Here is a 21,520-nt window from a genome sequence, read left to right as displayed (position 1 = left end):
GGAAAACACCACATAAAAAACCCCAAACCCACTTACCTTCAGAATTTTAAAACCAACAAAATTTTGTAAAATGTTCACTCATGCCCTCTGCATTATGCTACCAATGCAGGGTACCTTACAACTTGACAAAGCTCTTTTCTAACACTACCATTATACATTGTCATCATTCCACTAGATTTGTAGTCTTACAGTCTGCTATATTCACATTTGTGGCACTGCAAATATTTCTTCACTGTGCTGCTGTGGTGGACTTGTTTTTATGCCTTCAGCAATTCATTTGGCTTGAAGTAACCAACCTCCAGAATTTCAAAAGCAGACTTAAAGGAGTTACCCCAAAAAAAAAAAAAAAAAAAAAAAAAAAATCTCCTCCTTGCCATTTTCTCACTGCATTTATTATTTCCTTTAGATTTGCCATCACTGCAAATTCTTCTGGGAAAGACAAGATTAATTTTGATGTAAAAACCAAGAAAAATTGCAGTTCTCAAGGAAAAGCAAAGAAAGCTTGTAGAGGCACACAAAAATAAATATGCAGAGATCTATCACCTATTACACACATATAGATGGGTTATACAAATATGCTGTCAAAACATGTAAATAGGACTTCAGGCTGCAGCAAACAACGTGTACAGACAGGGTTTTTATCCTCACCCACCTCTTCCAAATCCTCACTGACCCAGAGGGGGATGGGGGTGCCCCAGTAGCGGTTCCGAGAGATGGCCCAGTCCCGAGCGTCCTTCAGCCAGTTCCCAAAGCGCTTCTCCCCCACGAAATCTGGGACCCTGGGCCAAACACAGCACAAAGGTGTTACTGCATTGCTGCTGGATCCCACAAACCTGGGGCTGGAGCTTTCTGTGCCATCAGGCACTGACCCTGCAGAACACTGCTTTTCACCTGAGGCCTTGGACCAGCTTCCAAATTGAGTGATGGAGTTAAAATCACAGGTGTGTAGTTAAATAGAAGTGTGTGATTTCACATGGTGATGGGTTTTATATTTGAGGTTTTCACAATACAGTAATAGGTATGGGACAAGATGGAGGATTCTGGGTGGTGTCTCTTGGTGCTCATCTCCTTCATAGTTTCAGGTTGTAGTTTCTGGTTGGTCAGTGTCACACTGAGGGTCATGGGAATTTAGTTATTGGATTAAAAGTATAAATAATACAGGTGTTCATTCTCTATTGGACTGTTTGGCTTTAGGAGACCTTGTAGCAGCTGGATTAATCTCCATTTTGCTCACTTCTAGCAGGTAGCTGGAAGTGCTGCTGAATGCTCTGTGCTTTTTGATAAGATTTAATAAACAACCAAGCCCAAACATGAGAAAATTCGTTTCCACTGTGTTTTGTTAATCCTGGCTCTGAGTGAAGGCAGAAGAGACTGAGACAAACCACTAATGAAGTGGTGCAAACTCCCACCACTGTTACATATCACTACATTCCACTTAGAAGAAAGCTGGTAAGAATTCATTGTATTTGATTTCATCCACCAAGTAAGTTCAATTCAGCACTGAGTGCCCTTGGAGCACATTTGTGTTACAGAACTAGCTGCTGCAAGGTCTATGGGGGTGCTGCCAAAAACCACACCACTGCCCTCTAATCATCCCCAGGTAAGCTGCAGAAGTGAAAAACACCATATTTATTTTACCAGAAAATAAATCAAGAGAAAATGTGCAACATAAAATGGATTCATAGGGAATGAAACAATGGCCAAAGTCCTTGGACAGTGCAACAGTGGAGGGATATAGCTAAGGGTGATCACAACACTACTGCTTGAATTACAAACAGGAAACAGAACAGCCACTGATTTTGGGGTTAACTGAAATTTCCAAGATTGAAATGTCTGGAGGAAGAGCATTAAAAGGCACTTTGGATTATGTGTGAGCATCCAGGTACATGCACATTACTCAGGTTGACAGATCATAAAAAAAATCCTTTCCAAGCTATTTATCATCTCACTCTGAATTACCCTATTAAGAAACAAAACACACCCCCCAACCACAGAACCCTATCAATGCCTGCTAAAACCTCATTGTGAGCACTAATGGGCACTCAGGGATGTTAAAGACAAATTTTCATTGTATGAAGTGCCTTGGAGCTCAAAGGTTAATGCCAAAACTGATGCCCTGCAAGGTTCCTGGCTGAACTAAGTGGCCTGGTGGTTTGATTAGAAGCATTAGAACAATTTTCTCCCAGGATGTAAACAAACAATTAAGTATTCATCCAATGATTATGTGCAGATGAAGGAAAGCAATGGGTTTCAGGTCAACAATATGCTCCCTTCATGCCTAAAGGTGCATTTAAAAAGACCAAATTCAAATGAAACTCACAGAAAGAACAACCTTAAGACATGTCAGACACACAGAAGCTGTGAATGAGCAGCTCACTACAACAAAGTAGCTCTGGAACTGAGCTTTGAGCAGCCCATGGCAAGTTTTGTTGGGTTTGTTTTTCCAGTCTAACTATAAAGGCCCTTCCCAAAGTCTGAGCTGGATTAGGAGAGTCAAAGTTTCCAAAGGGGGGCAGGCAAACTGCAAAGCACACAGGGTCTCTTCCACCTTTTCTTTCTGCAGCCCTTGGTCCTCTTGTCAAGTAGTTCTTTTTGGAGAAGATTTTTAATCACAGATCATTCCCAAGAGTAACCTTTAGAGGAAAAATTAAAAGAATGGATTCACATGACACATTGAGCTAGGATTTGGCCCAGCAGCAGGAGATTTATTAAATAAGTGTGAATGAAAAAAAGCCAAAACTCTTGATGAAAATAAAAGCCACACTCTTTTAAAATTTTTACCCATGATGAAGCCATGTGGAGATCTAAAGGCTTCTTGATGCCAGTGTTGTCTCAAGTGGATAAAAACTACCCTTAAAAGCCTCACTAAATATCAGCCTGAAGTTCCACAGCTTCCCTTGCTATTTCTGGAGTTACTTTCAGCTGCAAACTTGTCTTCTGTAACACTTCTCGAACAAAAATCTAATATAAAAAAATTTTAAACAAACTCAGTGACTCATGTTTCACATGACATCTGTAGCCCTGCTTTGAAATCTAGAAACATATACAGGCTTTCCCAAATTGGTTCAGCGTGGGACTCATTACTATGAGCTTTCTGGGCTGACCTTAGGAGACCCTCTCTCCAAACACAAGTGGAAACTGTACAAAGTTCATTAGCATTTGCCCAGCATTCCACTAATGTGGAAAACTTCTCTTTACATCACTCCTAAACTAGTTTCCATTTTTCAGAAGTTGTTAGACACTGATTAGCTGAAATTATTAGTCCCATTTAACATAGCTAGAGGCTGAGACAATCCCCCAATGACATTAATATGCTCAGAGTTTCAACTCTGCCTCCTCAAAACACGCATGAAAAATTAATTTTATCCCCAAAGTGGACATTAACCACAAAAATGTATGTGGTGTGATCTCTTTTTCTGAGCTATGAAAGCATATAATTTACCTCTTCTGGTAAAACTGCCTGACCCTGCTGCCAGTTTTCAGTGGAACATAAAACACAAACCATCTATGAACCACATTTGCAACAGTGATCTATGGCTCTTCAGAGGTACAAGGCAGGGATGACACTGGCACAGCCATCAAATCAATTAAAAAGAGCTGTATCTGCCACATTCTGAGCCCACCACTCAAAGGAGTGTTACTTAAAGCAGCTGGGCTGTGGCACTGCAGAGATGCTGCCCATGGGTGCTGCCCAAGGGCAGACACTGAAGAGGGATCTGCAGCAGGAACAGCCATGCCAGAACAGCCCTTCAAGTCTGGAGCCCCTTTCTTTTACTTACTGTCACTAGATTTAGCTCCAGATATCTCAGTTTAACACTTCTCTACATATCAAAGGGGAAAAAATAAAATCAGAGGCACCTTCAACTGAGATAGCTGATCAGGATAGGGGAAAAAAAGAGAGTATTCTGAATGATGTTGTTACTAACACCTGATCTTTATTTACACCAATTCCAGGTTAGTGTTCTTACAGAGTTTTTCAGATTCTTTTAATCCTACTCTTAGATATTTTCTTGGTATATTTTTCCTGTTAAATTTTCATATAGACACCATCTTGCCACAGGCATGTATTAGTTGAGGAAGCATTTTTCACTCTTGCATCTACACAAAGCAGCTGGAAAATAAATGAAAAGCCCTCTCCCATGTGCCAGTGTACATGCTTTTCATGTTTAACCCCACATCCATCACAAATCCCCTGCAGCCTGAATGCACAGATCTCAGGTTCCTGCTGGTGACCACTGAGTTTGCAGTTGGGTGTGAGCAGAAGGTGCCCAGTTCTGCCTGTTCAGAGCCCCCTGGACTGGCACTGGACACCTTCACATCCCAGAGAAAATCAAGCCCCAGCACCCAACAGTTCCATCAGGCTGCAAGTGAAAAATCAAAGCAGCCACATCTCTCCCGAAGCCATCGTGCTTGCAGCTCCTCAAACTGAGCTGTGAGAAACAGATTTTTATATTTTCCAACTGGCCTACAATTTGTTTCACCTTCAAATTTCTCTGCAAAATGACACAGATAGGATTTCATACTTCTTTCTCTGACATTTAGCAAGGTTAAGGAGACTGCTGCCTCAGCAGGTCAGGCAGCTCTTGATTCATGGGTGTGGAACCATGTGGGACAATTGCAATTTCTCCTCCTGGCACCCAGGACAGGGCACTAAATAAACTTCAGGATGCAGACACTGCAGCACTTGGAAGGCTCAGGGAACTGAACTCCACAACACAAAGGAATAAATAATGTTTTGCTAAATCATAAATTAGTAAGATTTTGAATCAAAGTGCATCAGTTCTAACCTGTTTGAATGCTGATGCCTGTCTTACTTTCCCAACACCAAAACCCTATCATACAAGTTAAAGATAATGAAAATTATTCATTTGCTGCAAATTTCCGTGCCCATTTTTGACTGTTTGTTCCTGGTTTAGAAGCAGTTGTGGGGTTTTGCTTAATTCATGCATTGCTAAGTCCTCTGCACAGTCAACTCCCACATCCTTTCTTGGTAGCTACTCATTTTCTTAGTGTCTAAAATAAAAATTGCATTTGACAAGCCAAAAAAACCCATGAAGAGCAAAGCAAAACCCAGTCTTTTAGCAGCATTTATTAACTTATTACAACAGGAACCATCTTCTTTTCCTTCTCAGTCTATGCACCACTCATCACCCAAGTCACACCAGCAATGTGGGCATGGATGTGAAAATAGCAATTATGGACCCCTTCAATCCCAGAGCAGGGCTGCATCTGCTGACCCCTGGGCTGAGCCAGTGGGTTCTCAGCACCAATAAATACTCAAGGAACAGAATCAATTAAAATAAATAAATTTGCTTTCTGACTCTTGTCTCCAGAGGAAAAATACAGGATGCAAATAAAAAATATTCTAAATTATACATAATCCAGAAGAAAACTTATTAAAAGGATGAAGACATCTGTTCCTTTCCTGTAGATATATTTTGAAGCATATTTCTTGTGCTCATAACACAATTGCAAATACTGAACTCAGCTCCTTATTCCATCTGAGAGCTCAGATGTGCTCTGAGCTGGCTCACTGTGCCCCAGTCACAGGATGCAGGAGCTGTCTCAAAGCAGCACCATCCCTCTTTTCTGTAAACACAAACAGCACTGCCAAAATAAAGCACTGCCCCTGCACAAGCCTTGTGTTTTATCAACAGCTCAACGTTCAAAGATGTTCCAGATTTTACAAAAAGATTGCAATAATCCTTTCTCACTCTTCACTGTTCTTCTCACCAGCTAATTTTATTCATTATATTCTCTGCAAAGCCACAGCACCTCTAAGTATTGGGTAAGATTTACTTCATAATTGCTAATTAAAGGAGTTAAGACTACAAAGTTGATAAACAAAATACCACCTTAAGTAGTGGGAATTAGAGGACCTAATAGCAGATTAAGAACTCTAATACAGCTTTGGTTCTGAGAGGATGGTCCCAGATCTGCCCTGTCCTTTGGCAAGATGTAACTTTTTCAGTGCCACCTGAAATCAGGAATCAGTTTTAATTCTGGAAAAGAGAAAGTTTACTCTTCCAGAAGATAGCTGAGTTCTATCAGCAACACCAAAGGTGACGAAGTAGTAATGCTATGTCATCTAACTAAGCATGTACAGATTTATTTAAATTTCTAGCATACCAACTGGGGGGGTTATTTTAGGTATAGAATTTGGCTTTCTTTTTAAACATTAACCAACCCTTAGAAGACAAAGGCTTACATTCCATTATGTTAATTTACTCTAATAACAAGCCTCCTTCAACATGCCCTCAAATTGATTTTTAATGGTTTTTAATTCAAAGAGATAAAATAAGCAACTATGCATGCCCTTTTGACACTTTAATTAGTGCCAATCTATATCATGGACCTAATTAAACATGGGGGAGGTGGGAGGGAGGAGAGGGGAAGGGAGGAAAGGTCAGTGTGTGCCAGGCAGGATTTGCACTGCAGCAGCCTCTGCTGCTGAGCCTGGGAGAGCTGCAGGGATGGTGCAGCCCCACTCACCCCACCCCAGGCTGGGCTACCTCCACTGCTGCATTTCCTGCTCATGGTGCAGCTTCCAGGACCCAAATGAACCGTGCTTTCAATCATCCTGATCTCCCAATGCTTCCCTTCCCTCTTTTCTCCTGGTTCCCATGGCAACCCCCACGTTGTGGTGTGACTGCAGTGCTGCAGAGCATCCCGTCACTGCTGCTCCTGACCTCCCATCCTGGCACACATCCCACTGAACACCCTGCTCCTTGTCCCTTCCAGGACCCAGGCACCCTGCTAATTGCTGCTAAGACTCCTGATCTTATCAACAATCCCTGCAGCATGAAGCCAGGAGAAGGGAAGCTCCCACTTTGCTTCTCTCTGCACAGTTTCCTTGGGAATATTCTAACATTTACTGGCACAAACTACTTTTGTAGGGCATCAGCACTCAGGATCCATTTCCATCCACATCCATCAATACATTTGCATTCCTGTGACAGTGGCAGACATTCAACACACTGCTCATCTCACAGATTTAGCAGCTGCCCAAGAAAATCGTGCTGGAGTTGCCTAGTGAACTGGCATTTGGGGGGGTTATTTCATAAGTTTTTCCTTGAAGTAAAAAATAAGCTTTTGGTGACCCTTCAGTGGGACTGAAAAGGTACCTCTGCATTCATGGCATCATCAGCAATCTCTGCACAACAGGCTCAGAGAGGAAACAGCAAAATTACAGCACAGAACACAAGCCATCAAAATGCAGCGAACAGGCCTCCAAATTCACTTCTAATCCTCAACCATGTCTGATAACAGACAGTAATAAAACCTTCTCTGTATTAGACAAACACAAGGCTAACCCTGCAGCAATTTTTTCCACCTCCTGCTGTAGGCAATGCCACTAATTTGGATTTTTCCTCGGGAAATGTTGCCATCTAGTGACTCCACGTTGCTGTACATATCACAATTGCTACTAGAGAGAGGACCTAATTTGTATTCATGATTCCCCAGCAAGAAAAGTGTGACTGATGACTCAAAAAGAAGAGTTACAACTGCATGGTAATACTAAAGAAAAGAAAAAATGAAAAAAAATCTACACACACCATGCATTTAAAACTGTTCAGATGAAATGTGTTAATATTAACAAAGTGTCCTGTGGAACTTTCTGAAAATAAACAGCAAAAGAAGGAAAAAAGACTCACTGATTTTCTCCTACTGCTCTAAAATTCTGATGTGGTTTACAATTCTGTTGCTCTGCTACAGACTCAGACTCCTCACCTGAGCAGAAATGACAAGTTCAGTAAAATAAACATTTTCTTTCTCTTGTGGATGGGCTCCACAGCCCATCCCCTGCACATCCTCAGGGTAACTGACACAAACAGATCATTCCTGACCACATCTCACCTTTCCACAGGTGGGACACACTTCTGTGGTCACAGATTAAAATGACCAGGATCAAAAACTTCTCCAAAGCTTGATGTGCTGTCTGACACAGAAGAAGACACCTGGGCTCACACAGGAGCTGCAAAACTCACTTTAACTTCACTCACAGAAATGTGTTGTGGGTGGCATTTCCAGTGAGAACAAACAGCTTAAGTGATGGAAGTCAGGAAAAAAATACCTTCAACCATACATCAAGCTCTTTATTGCACCACCTGAATTCTTCAGGGGTGAGAAGATGGCAGAACAAAAGGTTTGGTTTCTTTGAAGTCCCTGACTGCCTCCCATCACTGCTTTCTTTCCACTGATGCTCATTTTTCCACTACTCCAAGTGCTGCACATCTTAGGCAAACAATGTCAGGACTGCACAATGTCTTTAACATCAGAAACTTGGCAACACTTACAGCTGAATGTTTCAGGAGTTACTGAAGGAGAACTTTAAGTGAGGGAGGTTTAAAAAAATGAAAAAAGAAAAAAAAAGTTCAAAGCTGATATTTAAATACTGAGTCTTTTCTATCAGTCTGCAAGAATAGAAATATAACATCCACTGCCAGAAGAGAATTCCCAACTATGGTAGCTCATCCATTATAAACTGTATGGATTTATTGCTTGCAACAACATAAATTTTCCATTTACACCAACTTTCAACACTGATGACAGGCATTAGTCCTATATTGTAATTATACTCTAAAGTGGCCTGGTTTAGTCTGTGGTACATAAAAAATGCTCTTTCAACAAACCATTTGAGAAAATGATGGTGACAACAATTAAGGCAGAAATCCAGACAGCACCTTGGTGCTGCATCCAACTCTCCTTATCAAGAGAATAGAAAGCCAAGATCTGACAAGCCTGAATTTTATGGCAGCCAAATCTGTCCCTCTTCATCTCTAATACAGCATCAGTGGGTGCCTGAATGCCAAACAGAAGATAACCTTTTAAATTTAAATTTTCTTTTCAATAATCTCAGTTACACAGTAAAGAACATTCAGTAAGGGAACTTCAATCAAAGGCTGAAGGCAGCCCCCTAAATACTGTTCCAATTGTGCATTTTCATCAGCATCCAACACAAGTTAATTCCCAGTCTGATTGAAATAAGAATGTGACAGAGCAGAGAGGATTTTTTGGCTTCTGCTTTTACAAAAATGCTGGCACATTACTCATGGAACCATTATTGGAAGTGATAGTTAAATTCATTTTGAAAAATGAATATAGAGTTACTGGTTTTAATAAATTTTGAATGACTGTGGCCTTATAAGTTGGGTAATTCACTAAAAAACTAATTAGAAATGCAATCAGGTTGCAAAGTTTGTCCAAGTATGTTTAATCTATTTCATCAGAAAGGATATCTATCAAGAGGGCAGCTATTCTTAAGGGACAATATAGCTATCAGTCATTTATAGGAATAAAAAAAGCAATGCAGTCAAACCCATTTTGTAAAGGTTAATATAGTCTGAAAAGCATTTATCCCAAATTTTCTCATTTTCAGGACATGCTGAAGCCCCAGAGAGTCCAAAAATAAAATTTTAAAAAGCTACATATTATTCCTGTGACACTGTCAGAGATCAAGTCTCTCCAAAAGCAGAAAAAGTAGGTTTTGGGAAGGATGGAGTTCCCAAAATTTAAGTAAATGAATACTGCAGAAGGCCAGCAGTCCCAATGGCAACTTCAGAAGCTACAGCCCAAACAAAACTGGCATCAATGGAGAACACAGGAAGAAAACATCAAAAATATTCCCTTATTCTTTATAAAAGCTGGATTTTAAAAGCCAAATTCAAGATTACCTAGTATTCAAATAACTATGAAATGTCATACAGGGAATTATTAATAATTCTGTGATCATACATCTCTACTTGTAGCTATACACCCAACAAAAAAGCTTCCCACAAACCCTAAGAGTTTTAAGGTTTTAAGAGAAATCCTGAGAAATGTTTTATGTTCAATTATGGAATTGTGCTCACTGACTCAGGAATTGCCTAAAGGACAAATGGTTCCTGTAATTCCAAGCATTTTGAAAATTGCCAAGTGATGTCATTGCCTGCTCTTCTCACCCAACCTTTGCAAGAGCAGCTCCAAAATCTGCTTCCACTTGTATCCACATTACTCAGCACTTACAAAAAGCACCACTGAAAACCCAAATATGTGCATGAGGCAGGGTTCAAAGTGATCACTAATTCTTACTAATGAGTGTCTCCTGGATGGATGGAGGTCACTTAGAAGCTTCTTCCTGAAGCTCTGCTTCTGGAACAGCAATCCCCATCCATTCAAGCACTTCCTTACCAGGATCATTACATTTCTTCTTCTTTTCATGTGAAAAATTAAGTATGCAGGTCTACTGTCATCCCAACAGTGAAAGCATCTTGAGGCAGCTAATTAAAGCTAAGAACAAACACTTTCACCCCCTCTCCAGCTTATTTTTGCCCCAAAGGAGGATCACAGTATGTTCTGCTGTGGAAAACAGAAAGCAACACTTACTAATCCCTAAAACTCTCCTGACACAGGCAGACTGGGCATGTGCTGCTTGGCAAAGCCAGGCTGCATTTCTGGGCAGGTTCTATTCTGGATCCCTGACTTTTCCCACAGATCCCAGGATTTACAGTGCCTACACCATGTTATAAGCAGTTATGCAAAAGCTGCTCATGGAGAATTTAATTGCCAGCTACTGTCCATGAAAAAATGACAGTACAAGCTGTAATTGCTCACTGAAGGTTGAGTCACCTCCTTTACAAGAGGCAGCTGTGGTGGGAGAGAGGTGGAATCCCAGCTCTCCCTGCAGCCCTCATATGGAAAGCCTGAATGAGGTTGTAAATCTCCAAGTTTTCCTCACTCACTGGGAGGTCTCAGCCTCCCAGGCACAAGTGATTGATGAGAGGAAGGGAAATAAAAATGCAGCTTATGGAAGTGCAGAAGATAAGGTCCTTTTGTTACTAACACACCACAAACCCAGCAGTGACTCCTTAAAAGGCCTCCAGCACCAACAGTTCCCTTTTACTGCACTTAATAATACATTTAAGTTGTTATCTAAAGCTCATCTGCTGTTTTCTACACTAATTTCACACTCCCTATATAATGACAAGATTTCATTTCTGCCATTAATGGAGTATTTTTTTCTTTAAACCTGTGTAACTGAGTTTACCTACAACAATTAGAGCAGCTGGGCTGAGGTTTTTTTGGGTGTTTGGGGGGAGAGTGGGTGTGGATTTTTTCTTCAAATGCACCTATGATGAAGTAATCAATCAAGTAATCAATCTTATCTGTAATAATTAGATGAAAAAGCCACAAGTTGTCTAAAAATGAGTTTGATTTGGAACAATATATACACAGCACTAAGCTGCCTCTAGTCCTGTCTCAGGGAGAGCCTTTTGGGAAGCACATCCTTGTTTCTGCAGGATGATTCTCCTCTGTAGTTTCTCTCATGCTGAATTGTTTAGGTTTGCATAACATGATTGGAGGGCACTTTTAATGATCATTTCCCTGTAAATTACTAGGAACTATTCAATCTTGATAAAACTGGGATAAAACATTGTTTAGAACTGTTCCCAGTAGCATTAGCTGAAAAAGAATGGAAATAAGAAGCAGAGTGAGCATAGGAACAGTGGAATAGCCTTGGAGAGTCCCAGCACACATCCCCTACACCCCCACCTCCAGGGAAAGGAATAAAACAGATTTCTGCAGGAGACATTACCAGTAGCACTGGGCATTATTCTCCAGCAGCTTCTCCACCATGTGCTCCACCCTGACAAACCAGCTGGGCACAGCTTTGTAGATCAGTGGAGTATCTGACCTGTGCAGGGAAGGGAATAAAACAAACAAAAACATTTTTAAACACTGCATTATTTATAAAGTGCTCTTTAATATTTATTTTTGCACAAGACAGTCCCCTTTCCACAGATTTTGCTGCTGCTGAAATACTATCACAGTTAAAGGTTGGGGTCTGTTTGGTTTGCTAAATTACATCAACTGTTACACTTCTGAGAGCTACTATTTTGAAATCCAGTCCTGAAAAAAAAAATTTTACAGCCTTCAAACCCAGTAATTCAAGGAATTTGTATAGCAAGAGCAATCATGAGAATGTTCAAATGATACTTGAATTTGAAATTTATGCTCCTACATAGTACAACACTATGAACTCCAGTAACTATTGAAATGAGTCATATTTCAGTCTTCCACATGAGCTCATTCTGCACCATTTTTTATGTGTATATGAGCCTGAAAAGCCAAGGAACATTATGCTGTGTTTTTAGTATTTGCATTTAAAATAATAATCACAAATCATAAAGAAGTAACAGCACCCAGGGTTAACCAGAAGAAAGTTCCATTCCAGGAGGAGAGGGAAAGCAAGAAATCCAGATAAGCATATAAAAGAAGTTTTAAATATATCTTAACATATTCCTTACTTCAATAAGCAATAAAAGAAAATCCATACAGGAGGAGAGCAATTTCACAACTTGGGATTGCTTAGAAATGGAAACACGATTGGTGAGAGCACAGACTGAGCAATTTCCTAAATTGCTTGGTAAAATCAGTATCTCCAAGCATCTGACTGCAGTGTCCCAACCCAGCCTCTGATTTATCTGTTCCATAATAACTGCTTAAAGTCTTGAATAACTGTCCAGGCAGCACATCCTTCTACAGGAACCTGGGATCCAACAGTGGCACAGGTCACTGTAAGGAGCTCAGACATTTCTAATCCCTCACATCCATCCCATTATTCCATTATGAAGAGGGTGGGGAGCCCTAGGGGACAGGATCTGTCTATGGGCACAGAGGAGAAAACAACACTGAGGCAAGAAGCTCATTGTCCTTTAGCATCAATCCACCCCACAACATGTTTCTTAAAATATTACTTTTGTTTAAGTCACCTTGGTTTAGAACTTGACTATACACAAAAAATCACCAGCAAAGATCCTGAGAAACTGCTGTTATCTCCCATGTGCAGTCAGCACTACAAACAGCCAAAGTTTAATTCATTTTACTTATATCCACAGCAAAATCACATTTGAAATCCTCCAACTACTGCAGATTATGATATAAATTAGAAATTTGGTGGGGTGGATTGATGCTAAAGTACTGTAGAATTAAATGAGAAATACCCATGTTTTCTGGGAAAACCACCCAGACAGACTTTAAATCAAAGTCTGATGCTTACAAAGCTCCTGCCTAACCATTCTTCTCTGTCCCAAAGTTTTGTTCCCCTTACAGACAAGAATCAGACCCTTATCAGAAGAATCAAATCATATTAATTGTGAGCTGATTCCATTTTCCTCTAATTTAGGAACCAAATGATCAATAATTGAGCCTGTGCTATAAAGATGCTTGTTGGCTTTGCCTTCACTGGCTTGGAAAAGTCAGAGCTCCACATGTGCCAGTGGAAGAGCTTCCCAACACTGTTCCCAAGGAATGGCAGGCAGGAGCTGTCACATCCAACAGCTGCTGAACTGCTGCCAACACCACACAGACTCCCAAGACTTCACACAGTTTTGACCAATATCTTCCATTTTCAGATCAAATAAATAAAAATTCTAACTGAAAACTTTTGACTGTGTCCTTACCAAGCTGGTTTTTTTTTGTATTTCAAAGTTTTAGTTTTGTTCAGAAAATTACTAGCCAGAGAAGGAACTCTGATTTCATGACATGAAAAAGAAAATTAAAGGCAAATTTCTCAACATTCCAAGGATTCAACAACTGCTTGGTTTCAGGGAAAAGCTGTAGTAGTACATAAAGAAGAGTCTAATTTCAAAGTTTTCTTACATTAATCAAAGTAACTTATAACTATGTTCAAAGTTAAGAACTACTCTTCTACTTTTAGCATATTCCAATTATGGTTTGATTTGTGGTGGCAGAGAAATGAGCTTTTCAAGTAGAATCCATTGTTCAGTTCTTCCCACTGGATAATTTGCTGCTAGGTGCTGCCTGCAACTTATCATCAATCAACAAAAATGTCAACAGAGTGGCAAGATTAGGGATCTTCTACAGAATCAGCACTTCTGCATCCCTGCTCTGTCTCAGAAGGCCATGACTGGATATTTGAGTTGCTACACAAGAAAAACACGAGTGTTGCTTGATTTTGGGGCTGCCATTTTTCAAAAACTGTCTCAAATCATCAAGGATGTAACACTTGAAGAGAAATTCCCCTTCTTCCTCTAGGCAGCTGCTAGAAACAAACCAATCCTGCTGTTCAAGAGCAAGCAAAGGTTATTTTTGCTGTAAATTAAAGATAAATGTACCCTGCTAAAACACTTCACCTGGCAGAGTCAGAGCCAGACAGAGATGAGCTTTTATCACAGTTATTTCAGTACAGGTGCTGTGTACATAAGATAGGACTTAAAACCTTCAAGCCATTTCAGATAATTAAATTAGATATTTTATTTTAAGTGTGTCTGTGCTCATAGTAAGAATTTGATACTCTAGTAAAAAATTACTGAAGATTCTTCGTTTTAAATTTGATAATGTTTGGTGATTTTTTACAACAGCAATTGTGGAAATTTCAAACCCAGGAGGACACTAATAAAAACAAGCTTCATTTCTAGATTAAAGCTGTCTAGCCTGTATTCACAGAACTAAAATTTGTTTGTTCACTGAAACTGAAGGCCCATGGAGAATTCCATAAGGAGACTTCACCCAGAGACATCCACCAAGGGATGTTTCCACACACTTCTTTCAAAGAAATGCCATCTTACAAGGTTTAAAAGAATTATATTTTAGCCATTTTATTCAAAGCATATGAAGCTTTAACACAAACATCTAAGAATCTTCTGTGATACACTTGATAGAATTTAAAGGGTATCAAAAAATCCTTTCCCATCACTCAGCTGCATAAAAATAACCTTTTTTACAAAAGTTCTACACCAAGAAATGAGCAACACAAACTACAAAAACACATTTAAAATCATAAATAGAAACTAAATTTCAGCACTACACCCAAATTCATCAGTTTTATGGCAAAAAAAAGAAAAATTCTTTGATGACTAAGCCAAAACTGGAGCTCTCCTAAATTAATAATCTCGGTTTATGTTACTTCTAGTTTTATCAGGAAAATTAAGTTAGGGAGAGGAAAATATGGGAGAAACCTCAAGAACTTCTCTGTTACAAAGCTCAGCTGAAAGGCAGGTGCAGGTCTGTACTGGATCCCACAAACCTGGGGTTGGAGCTTTCTGTGCCATCAGGCACTGACCCTGCAGAACACTGCTTTTCACCTGGGGTCTTGGAGAAAACTTCCAAATTTGAGTGATGGAGTTAAAATCACAGGTGTGTAGTTAAATAGAAGTGTGTGTTTTCACATGGGGAAGAGTTTTAAATTTGAGGTTTTTATAATATAGTAATAGGTATGGGACAAGATGGAGGATTTTGGGTGGTGCCTCTTTTGGTGCTCATCTTCTTCATGGTTTCAGGTTGTACTTTGTGGTTGGTCAGTCAGTGTCACACTGAGGGTCATGGGAATTTAGTTATTGGGTTAAAAGTATAAATAATATAGGTGTTAGTGTTCTATTGGACTGTTTAGCTTTAAGAGACCTTGTAGCTAACTGGATTCATCTCCATTTTCCTTGCTTCTAGCAGGTAGCTGGAAGTGCTGCTGAATGCTCTGTGCTTTTTGATAAGATTTAACAAACAACCAAGCCCAAACACAAGAAAATCCATTTCCTTTGTGTATTTTCTAATCCTGGCTCTGAGTGAAGGCAGAAGAGACTGAGACAAACCACTAATGAAGTGGTGCAAACCACCCCCCCCCGTTGCAGGTCTGTGCTTACCTCCAGCAGAAGGGGTAGCTGTGCTGGAAGGTGGTGCTGTGGATCAGCCGGCCCTTCTCCTTCAGCCACCTGATGATGTGTTTATCTGCATCCTAAAAACACACATTTTCCTTGGAATACACATTTATACACATTTCACTCAGTAAGCTACTACAGGATTTGTCTCAGATAGTCTAATTAATTTAAAAATATATATATGCACAACCCAGCATTTACACTCACACACACAAAGTTTCTATCAAGTTCCTGCATTTCCTGCAGGGGCACTGTAAAACACTAAATTTGCAAAGTTATTTGCTCTCCAAGCTCTGCTTATTTACAGTGTTTTCAATTGTCTCTGCTATCTGGATAAATTAAAATTTATAAATTGAAGCATCAGTCCTTTTTTACCCTTAACTGCCTTTCCCCATACACATAATTTTGTGTCAAATTTTCTGAAGCACCAACACAAGCCAGAAACCACATCATTTTACAACCTAAAGATTGAGTCTTCTAATTTTGTGGCAGGAAATCACATAGTGCTTTTAACCTAATATTTAAACTTCCTGATAACACATTCCTCTATAGTGGGAGCTAAATTTCAGAATTTGAAGCATATTTCACAATACCTCACTAACTGGGATTTACATGTTAAGCTGGAAGTGAAAGCTGTATATTGATAATTTAAGACAATCTACTGAACATACAAGTGTCAATACAACATTAAGAAAAAAAAATATACAAATATCTAGGAGTGAAAAATTCAGTATCATAAGAAAATTTCCAAGAGCCTTAAATTCAAATTTCTACCAGCCACTGGAGCTTCCAGTGTCATCTTATTTGCCTTAATGCATACAGCAGGAAGGAAAGAAAGCTGATTGAATCCTCAACTTAATTGAAAAAGACTTTAAAATCTAGTATTGCATTTGTTTACAGGAACATGCTTTGCTATCAAACTGTAGCAGCAGGGTTAAAAGCAATTTGTTTTCTCAGGACTTGGAATTTAAGAGGCACTCCCTGCAAGGGATTTGTATCTGGTGCAATGTGGAGTTCCTGTGGGTTCATTTTTCCAGAGATTCTCTTGCATCTACTGGCAAATAAATTCTGCAACACAGCCCACAAGTGGGAGAAATGACTCTGAATGGATTTCTCCCTTCTAGCAGGTCACATTACATTAACTGGCTGGGAGAAAGTTCATGATGGCACCTGGGAATTCAGAGTCATCCAGAGGTGAGGGGTGCCCTGCACATGTGCCAGGAGACTCTGGACATGACATTTGTGTCAGGAAGAAGCACAGAGTGAGAATCTCTCTGGAGTAGCTGCAAACAGGATACTCAGCTGCCCTCCAATTACAGATACACAACATCACCTGCATTTCAGTTTTTCTCTCTGCTCCTGAATAAACAATTCTAACCTTGTTGCAAATGTTAAAACACATTTTAATTTATCCAGATACCAGTCACACATTGAAAACAAGACCACATAGGGAAAGAAAAGAAAGTTTCTATCATATATAAAAATGTATCTCGAATAAAGAAGTAATTTTCTGTTTCTAGGCCCACTGACCTTCACATACTGGCCAGCAAAGTCAGTCACTTCTGCTGTGAAGCAGCCTGATGCATCAACAGGACACACAGGCACAGAGTCCTTCTGAATGACATTAAAATCCATGCAGACTCTGTAATCATCCTGCAAAAGAGACAAGCACCAAGCTGTAAGAATACAAAATACTGGGTAAAACATCCATCCCTTGAAATAGAAATTAAATATTAAACAGAAAATGTGGTGACTAGGCAAGAACAGCAAAACACTCAGCCTTCACTAATCCCAAATACTTATGAGAAAGTCCTGCTTTATAGGATTGTAGCTTTATTCATGCAGAAAATTATGATTTCTTCAGACTCCTACCTAGAACAGGAGATATGTGTATGTTTTTCTATGCACATCAGTGCATATATACACATGTATTTTATGTGTCTAAAAACACACATACACTCATGCAGTGAACAGCTTGAGGCAGGGCATAAGAATTGCCAACCACTCCATCCTGCTCCTGTCCCAGCCACAGCCTGCATCTGCCCAGCTCTCCAGCCAACACACCATTTTTCAGAAAGCAGGTCGTTTTAATCAATCTAATTCTGGCATTTCACACAAGCAGTCCCATTTTCTCAATGTCTTAACAATGCAAAGCCTTTAAACCTGTATTTCTCAATACTTTTTGGCCCATGGGCAATGCTACTGACCAAGAACCACACATGGACAACATCACAAGTTTTTTTTCCCTGGCTAGTCTCCACTTAAATTTTTAATTTCCTGTAGCAATAAGAAGAAGAAGAAAAAAAAGTTGCTTCAGACTTTCCTGAACATGACTGAACAATAATGGCATGGGAGAAAAGATTAAAACAAAATTAGTAGGGGGATAGAAAAGTTCAGATTTCACCTTCAAGTCTGAAGTCACAGTAAATCTGTATCTTATCCATTACAGCAATGCCTTACAAGATACACAGCAGCTGCCTCTGAAGCACCTCTCAGCCTAACCAAGGACACCCCACCAGAGCCAGTGTGTAAATACACATTTCACAGGCCAGATTCAGCTCCACAGCTCCCTGAATCCTCCTTCCCCAGCCCTAACAAGCACAGCTGAGCCAGCTCTGGAGTGCCAGGGCAGGACTGCCATGTCCTTTGTGTCCTCATCCTGTCCCTTCAGCTGTCTCCACTATCCCTGTGGCTCCCAGCTCCCCCAAGCCAGACCTGTTGTATTTTACAAGGATGAAACTCATCCCCAGGCAGGGAAGGCTGCTGCTTCATGGACCAAAGCTTTACAGACAGAAACAACAAATCCCTGCAGCTCCAGCACGGCCAGCAGGGCACAGCCTCATTCCCTGCCCATCACACCAGCTCCTGCAGCCAGGACACGGCTGAGATGAGCCCCTTCTCTGCTGCCTTTCCTCAGCTGTTACTGTGAGGGCTTTAAACACAGGCCAGATGACAGAGCTGATGCCAGCCCTGATTTGGCAGTGAGCTGCTCAAGGCTCTGCAGCAGCAGCCAGCACAGACTGGAGAGGCTGGCACACTCCAGCCCTGCTAAGGCAGCACAGCAAACCTTGCACCTCGCTCAAGAGGTGCTTCAGCTCCACTTGAGCACTGCTGCAGCCAAGGGCACACAAAGGGCTCTGCTGCTCTGCCTTCCTGCAGTCACTCCCTGCTTCTGAACAGCTTGAACATGAATGGAAGCTCTCAGACTGAGCTGCCATTCGATTCAATGAAGATTTCCCTCAGTAACCACAAAGCAAGAATGTATTCAGGCACATGCAAGGAATCCACAAGTGCTAAGTTAAATAAAAGCTAAGACCAACATCAGTTTTTTCCAGGTTAGGAGTTACAGTGGCCACTCTTGTCCCTCAAAATCCCTCAAAAGATAACATATAGAAGTTGTAATACACAAAATTAATAAGTAGAAACTGTTAAGTAGCTCTTTTGTGAGAAATCAAAAGCTTTTTTACGCGAAATTTTAACAAAACAAGAGAAACATGAAGTCAAACATTCAGCAACTCTTAGCAAAAACCAACATCACTTCTGCCAAAAGTGTCAGGTACTGAAGAAAAAGTGCATCAGTAACAGATCTATGAAACTCGTGTGTCTCAGTCTGAGCAGGCACTAGAAGTATTGCAAATTAAAAATCTGCAGTATGCAAATTCAGGTGTTACTAAAGCTTTTTAAGTTGACTGCAGGTACATCTGAGTACGATGAAATGCCTGAGCAGCTGAATTTTAGTGTCATGTTAATCTGGAGGCACAATGAGTTTACAGTGTTTTTAATACAGGTTTGTCTTGTTCTGTGAGCTTTAATTTTGATGTCTTTTGAACTGAAATAATAGAGTGCTCTGATATGGTGTGGCAGCTTGTATTTGGCAAAGGCATCACACAAGACAATGAAACTACACCTGGAACTAAATGAAGGTGAATTTTTACCTTCAATTTTTTTGGAGAAGGATACATTGCTGAGGTATCAGCAATACAGAACATGTAAGTATGATTTTAAATAAATGAATAAAACTTTACAACTTCATTTATCAAAGGGACTTACACTGATGAGAAGGAACAAAGACTCAAGGCTTGTTGTTAAGGACTGTGCTCTATTTCTTTTCTTCTCCTCTGACCATCCTGGTCCTATTATTCCTTTTCTATTCACCTTCAACTCAACAGGAAGGTGCAGAGAAGCTGATTAACCAGGAAGAGAATCCTCTCTGCCACCATGAACCATCTCCCTTCTTTCATCTCAGCCTGTCTAAAGGCCAACATGCAACACCAACAGTATTCTATATAGAGCTACTGCACCAGGACCTCTGTGAGCTTTTCTGAACAGAAATAATCTGGGGCTGTCAAAACTGAATTAAATGCACCCCAAAAACAAGGCAGCAGCACTAAGTGCAACATACACTGTGCACTTTCCTTCTGAAGGCAGCAGAGCCCAGTGACTCAGGTCCCTGTACCAAAAGTTACCTACTCAAACCTCTCCTCAGCTGATGACTGCAAGGTTCTGTTTGTGATGCCTGTGCACTATTCCCTCACACAATTTTTTCTTCATGAACCAATTAATTGTTACGCTAAGGTTTTTTCCCTTAAAAAAGGTTTTACAAGTAATTCCTGATTTCCCAGGAGAGAGAGAAAAAATATTTTTTCCTCTGTGTTTACAAAACTCAGTGGCTTATTAAAAAAATCAAATAAAAGAGGGCAGATAATCCTTGCTCTAAGAGGCCAGTCAACCTTTCCAACAAGCTCCTTCCACCAAATGTAACTGGACTGTGCAAATACACAAACCACTCTCAGAGCAGCCCAGGGAAAGAAAGCTTCTTCCAGAGCTCCTTTCCTGCTGGCAGCCTCTTCCTTCCCTTCCCTCCATCTCCCACAGCAAGAACTCCTGACTCTAAACCAACTCTCATCCTTCTGGAACATCCAAGATTCAGCTCCAGGGGAGAGTCTGAGGAGCACAAGTGTGACAGGATTTATCCTCCTGAGGACACTTGACCAGCCACCACCATTTTCTTTATTATACTGCTAACACAGCCCACTCCAATTTTCTTTATTCAGAGCTATATTAAGCTGGAACATCTTTTCACATCAACCATCATCCTGACAAGGGAAACACCACCACAATGGATGTACTCTTCAGAAAAATGCAGGGAAAAAAGGATGGAAGAGGATGGGCTATTTCAGATGAATACAAAGAGGCCTGTTGCTAATGCCAAGTTGCTCTGGAAATTATGACAGAGCTCGTGGTCCAGGGATTGCTAATTGCTAGGCACTGCAAGTTTTTTGAGGGCATCTTTGGATAATGGCTGAAGACAGGACACTCTACAACAAGGACAATGAGCCTAAACTAGTGCATTTAATTCAAGTGTCTAAAAACTGGAATGATTAAATCCACGACAAATTATTCCTCTTAGCCTTAAAAAAGAACAGACTGAGGAAAGGGACAATAAAGACAGAAAAAAAAATAATGGAGTGCAACAAAATCCTTTCACGCCAAGGGACAAAGTCTCAGGACAAAAGCAGTGAAAGCATTTTCTCATCCTCTAAAAGCCCAGTGAGTAATGAAATTGAAACACTGAAGAGGGGCAGTGTGCTGAGCAGAACTGCTGTTCCCAACCAAAATTATCACTTAGCAAAGCCAGTTTTCACTGCCAGTGCCACAGATGAGCCCTTCTCAAAGCTCTAACTTCAGACTCTGAGAAAAGCTGAGATCAATGACACACAAAAAATACAGTGGTGAGTTCAGCTCACACACCACAACACAAACCAAAGCGAGGGACACAAAAAATCTCCAGTCTAGCCCAGGCACTAAGTGGCAGAGCTCATGAGAATACAAAGCTACATGATATTCTTATACTTCTAAGCAGCAAA

The 21,520-nt window shown here is 40.4% G+C and overlaps 1 protein-coding gene across 3 annotated transcripts in view; it reads right to left on the bottom strand.

Annotated features, from left to right (window-relative positions):
- Positions 1-21,520, bottom strand: part of IARS1 (isoleucyl-tRNA synthetase 1) — a 94,402-nt gene that overhangs the window by 47,681 nt on the left and 25,201 nt on the right. For all 3 annotated transcript variants that reach the window (XM_056501329.1, XM_056501328.1, XM_056501330.1), the window contains 4 exons: positions 17,184-17,306; positions 15,639-15,730; positions 11,576-11,674; positions 653-779 (listed from right to left, as the gene is read on the bottom strand). In XM_056501329.1, coding sequence (XP_056357304.1) covers positions 653-779; positions 11,576-11,674; positions 15,639-15,730; positions 17,184-17,306 — 441 coding nt within the window. The remainder of the gene's footprint in view (positions 1-652; positions 780-11,575; positions 11,675-15,638; positions 15,731-17,183; positions 17,307-21,520) is intronic.

This window comes from Oenanthe melanoleuca, chromosome 12 (genome assembly GCF_029582105.1).
Source record: "Oenanthe melanoleuca isolate GR-GAL-2019-014 chromosome 12, OMel1.0, whole genome shotgun sequence".
In the NCBI taxonomy this organism is placed as follows: domain Eukaryota; kingdom Metazoa; phylum Chordata; class Aves; order Passeriformes; family Muscicapidae; genus Oenanthe; species Oenanthe melanoleuca.
Note: the sequence above shows the minus strand (reverse complement) of the source record. Positions and strands in the feature narration are given on the sequence as shown.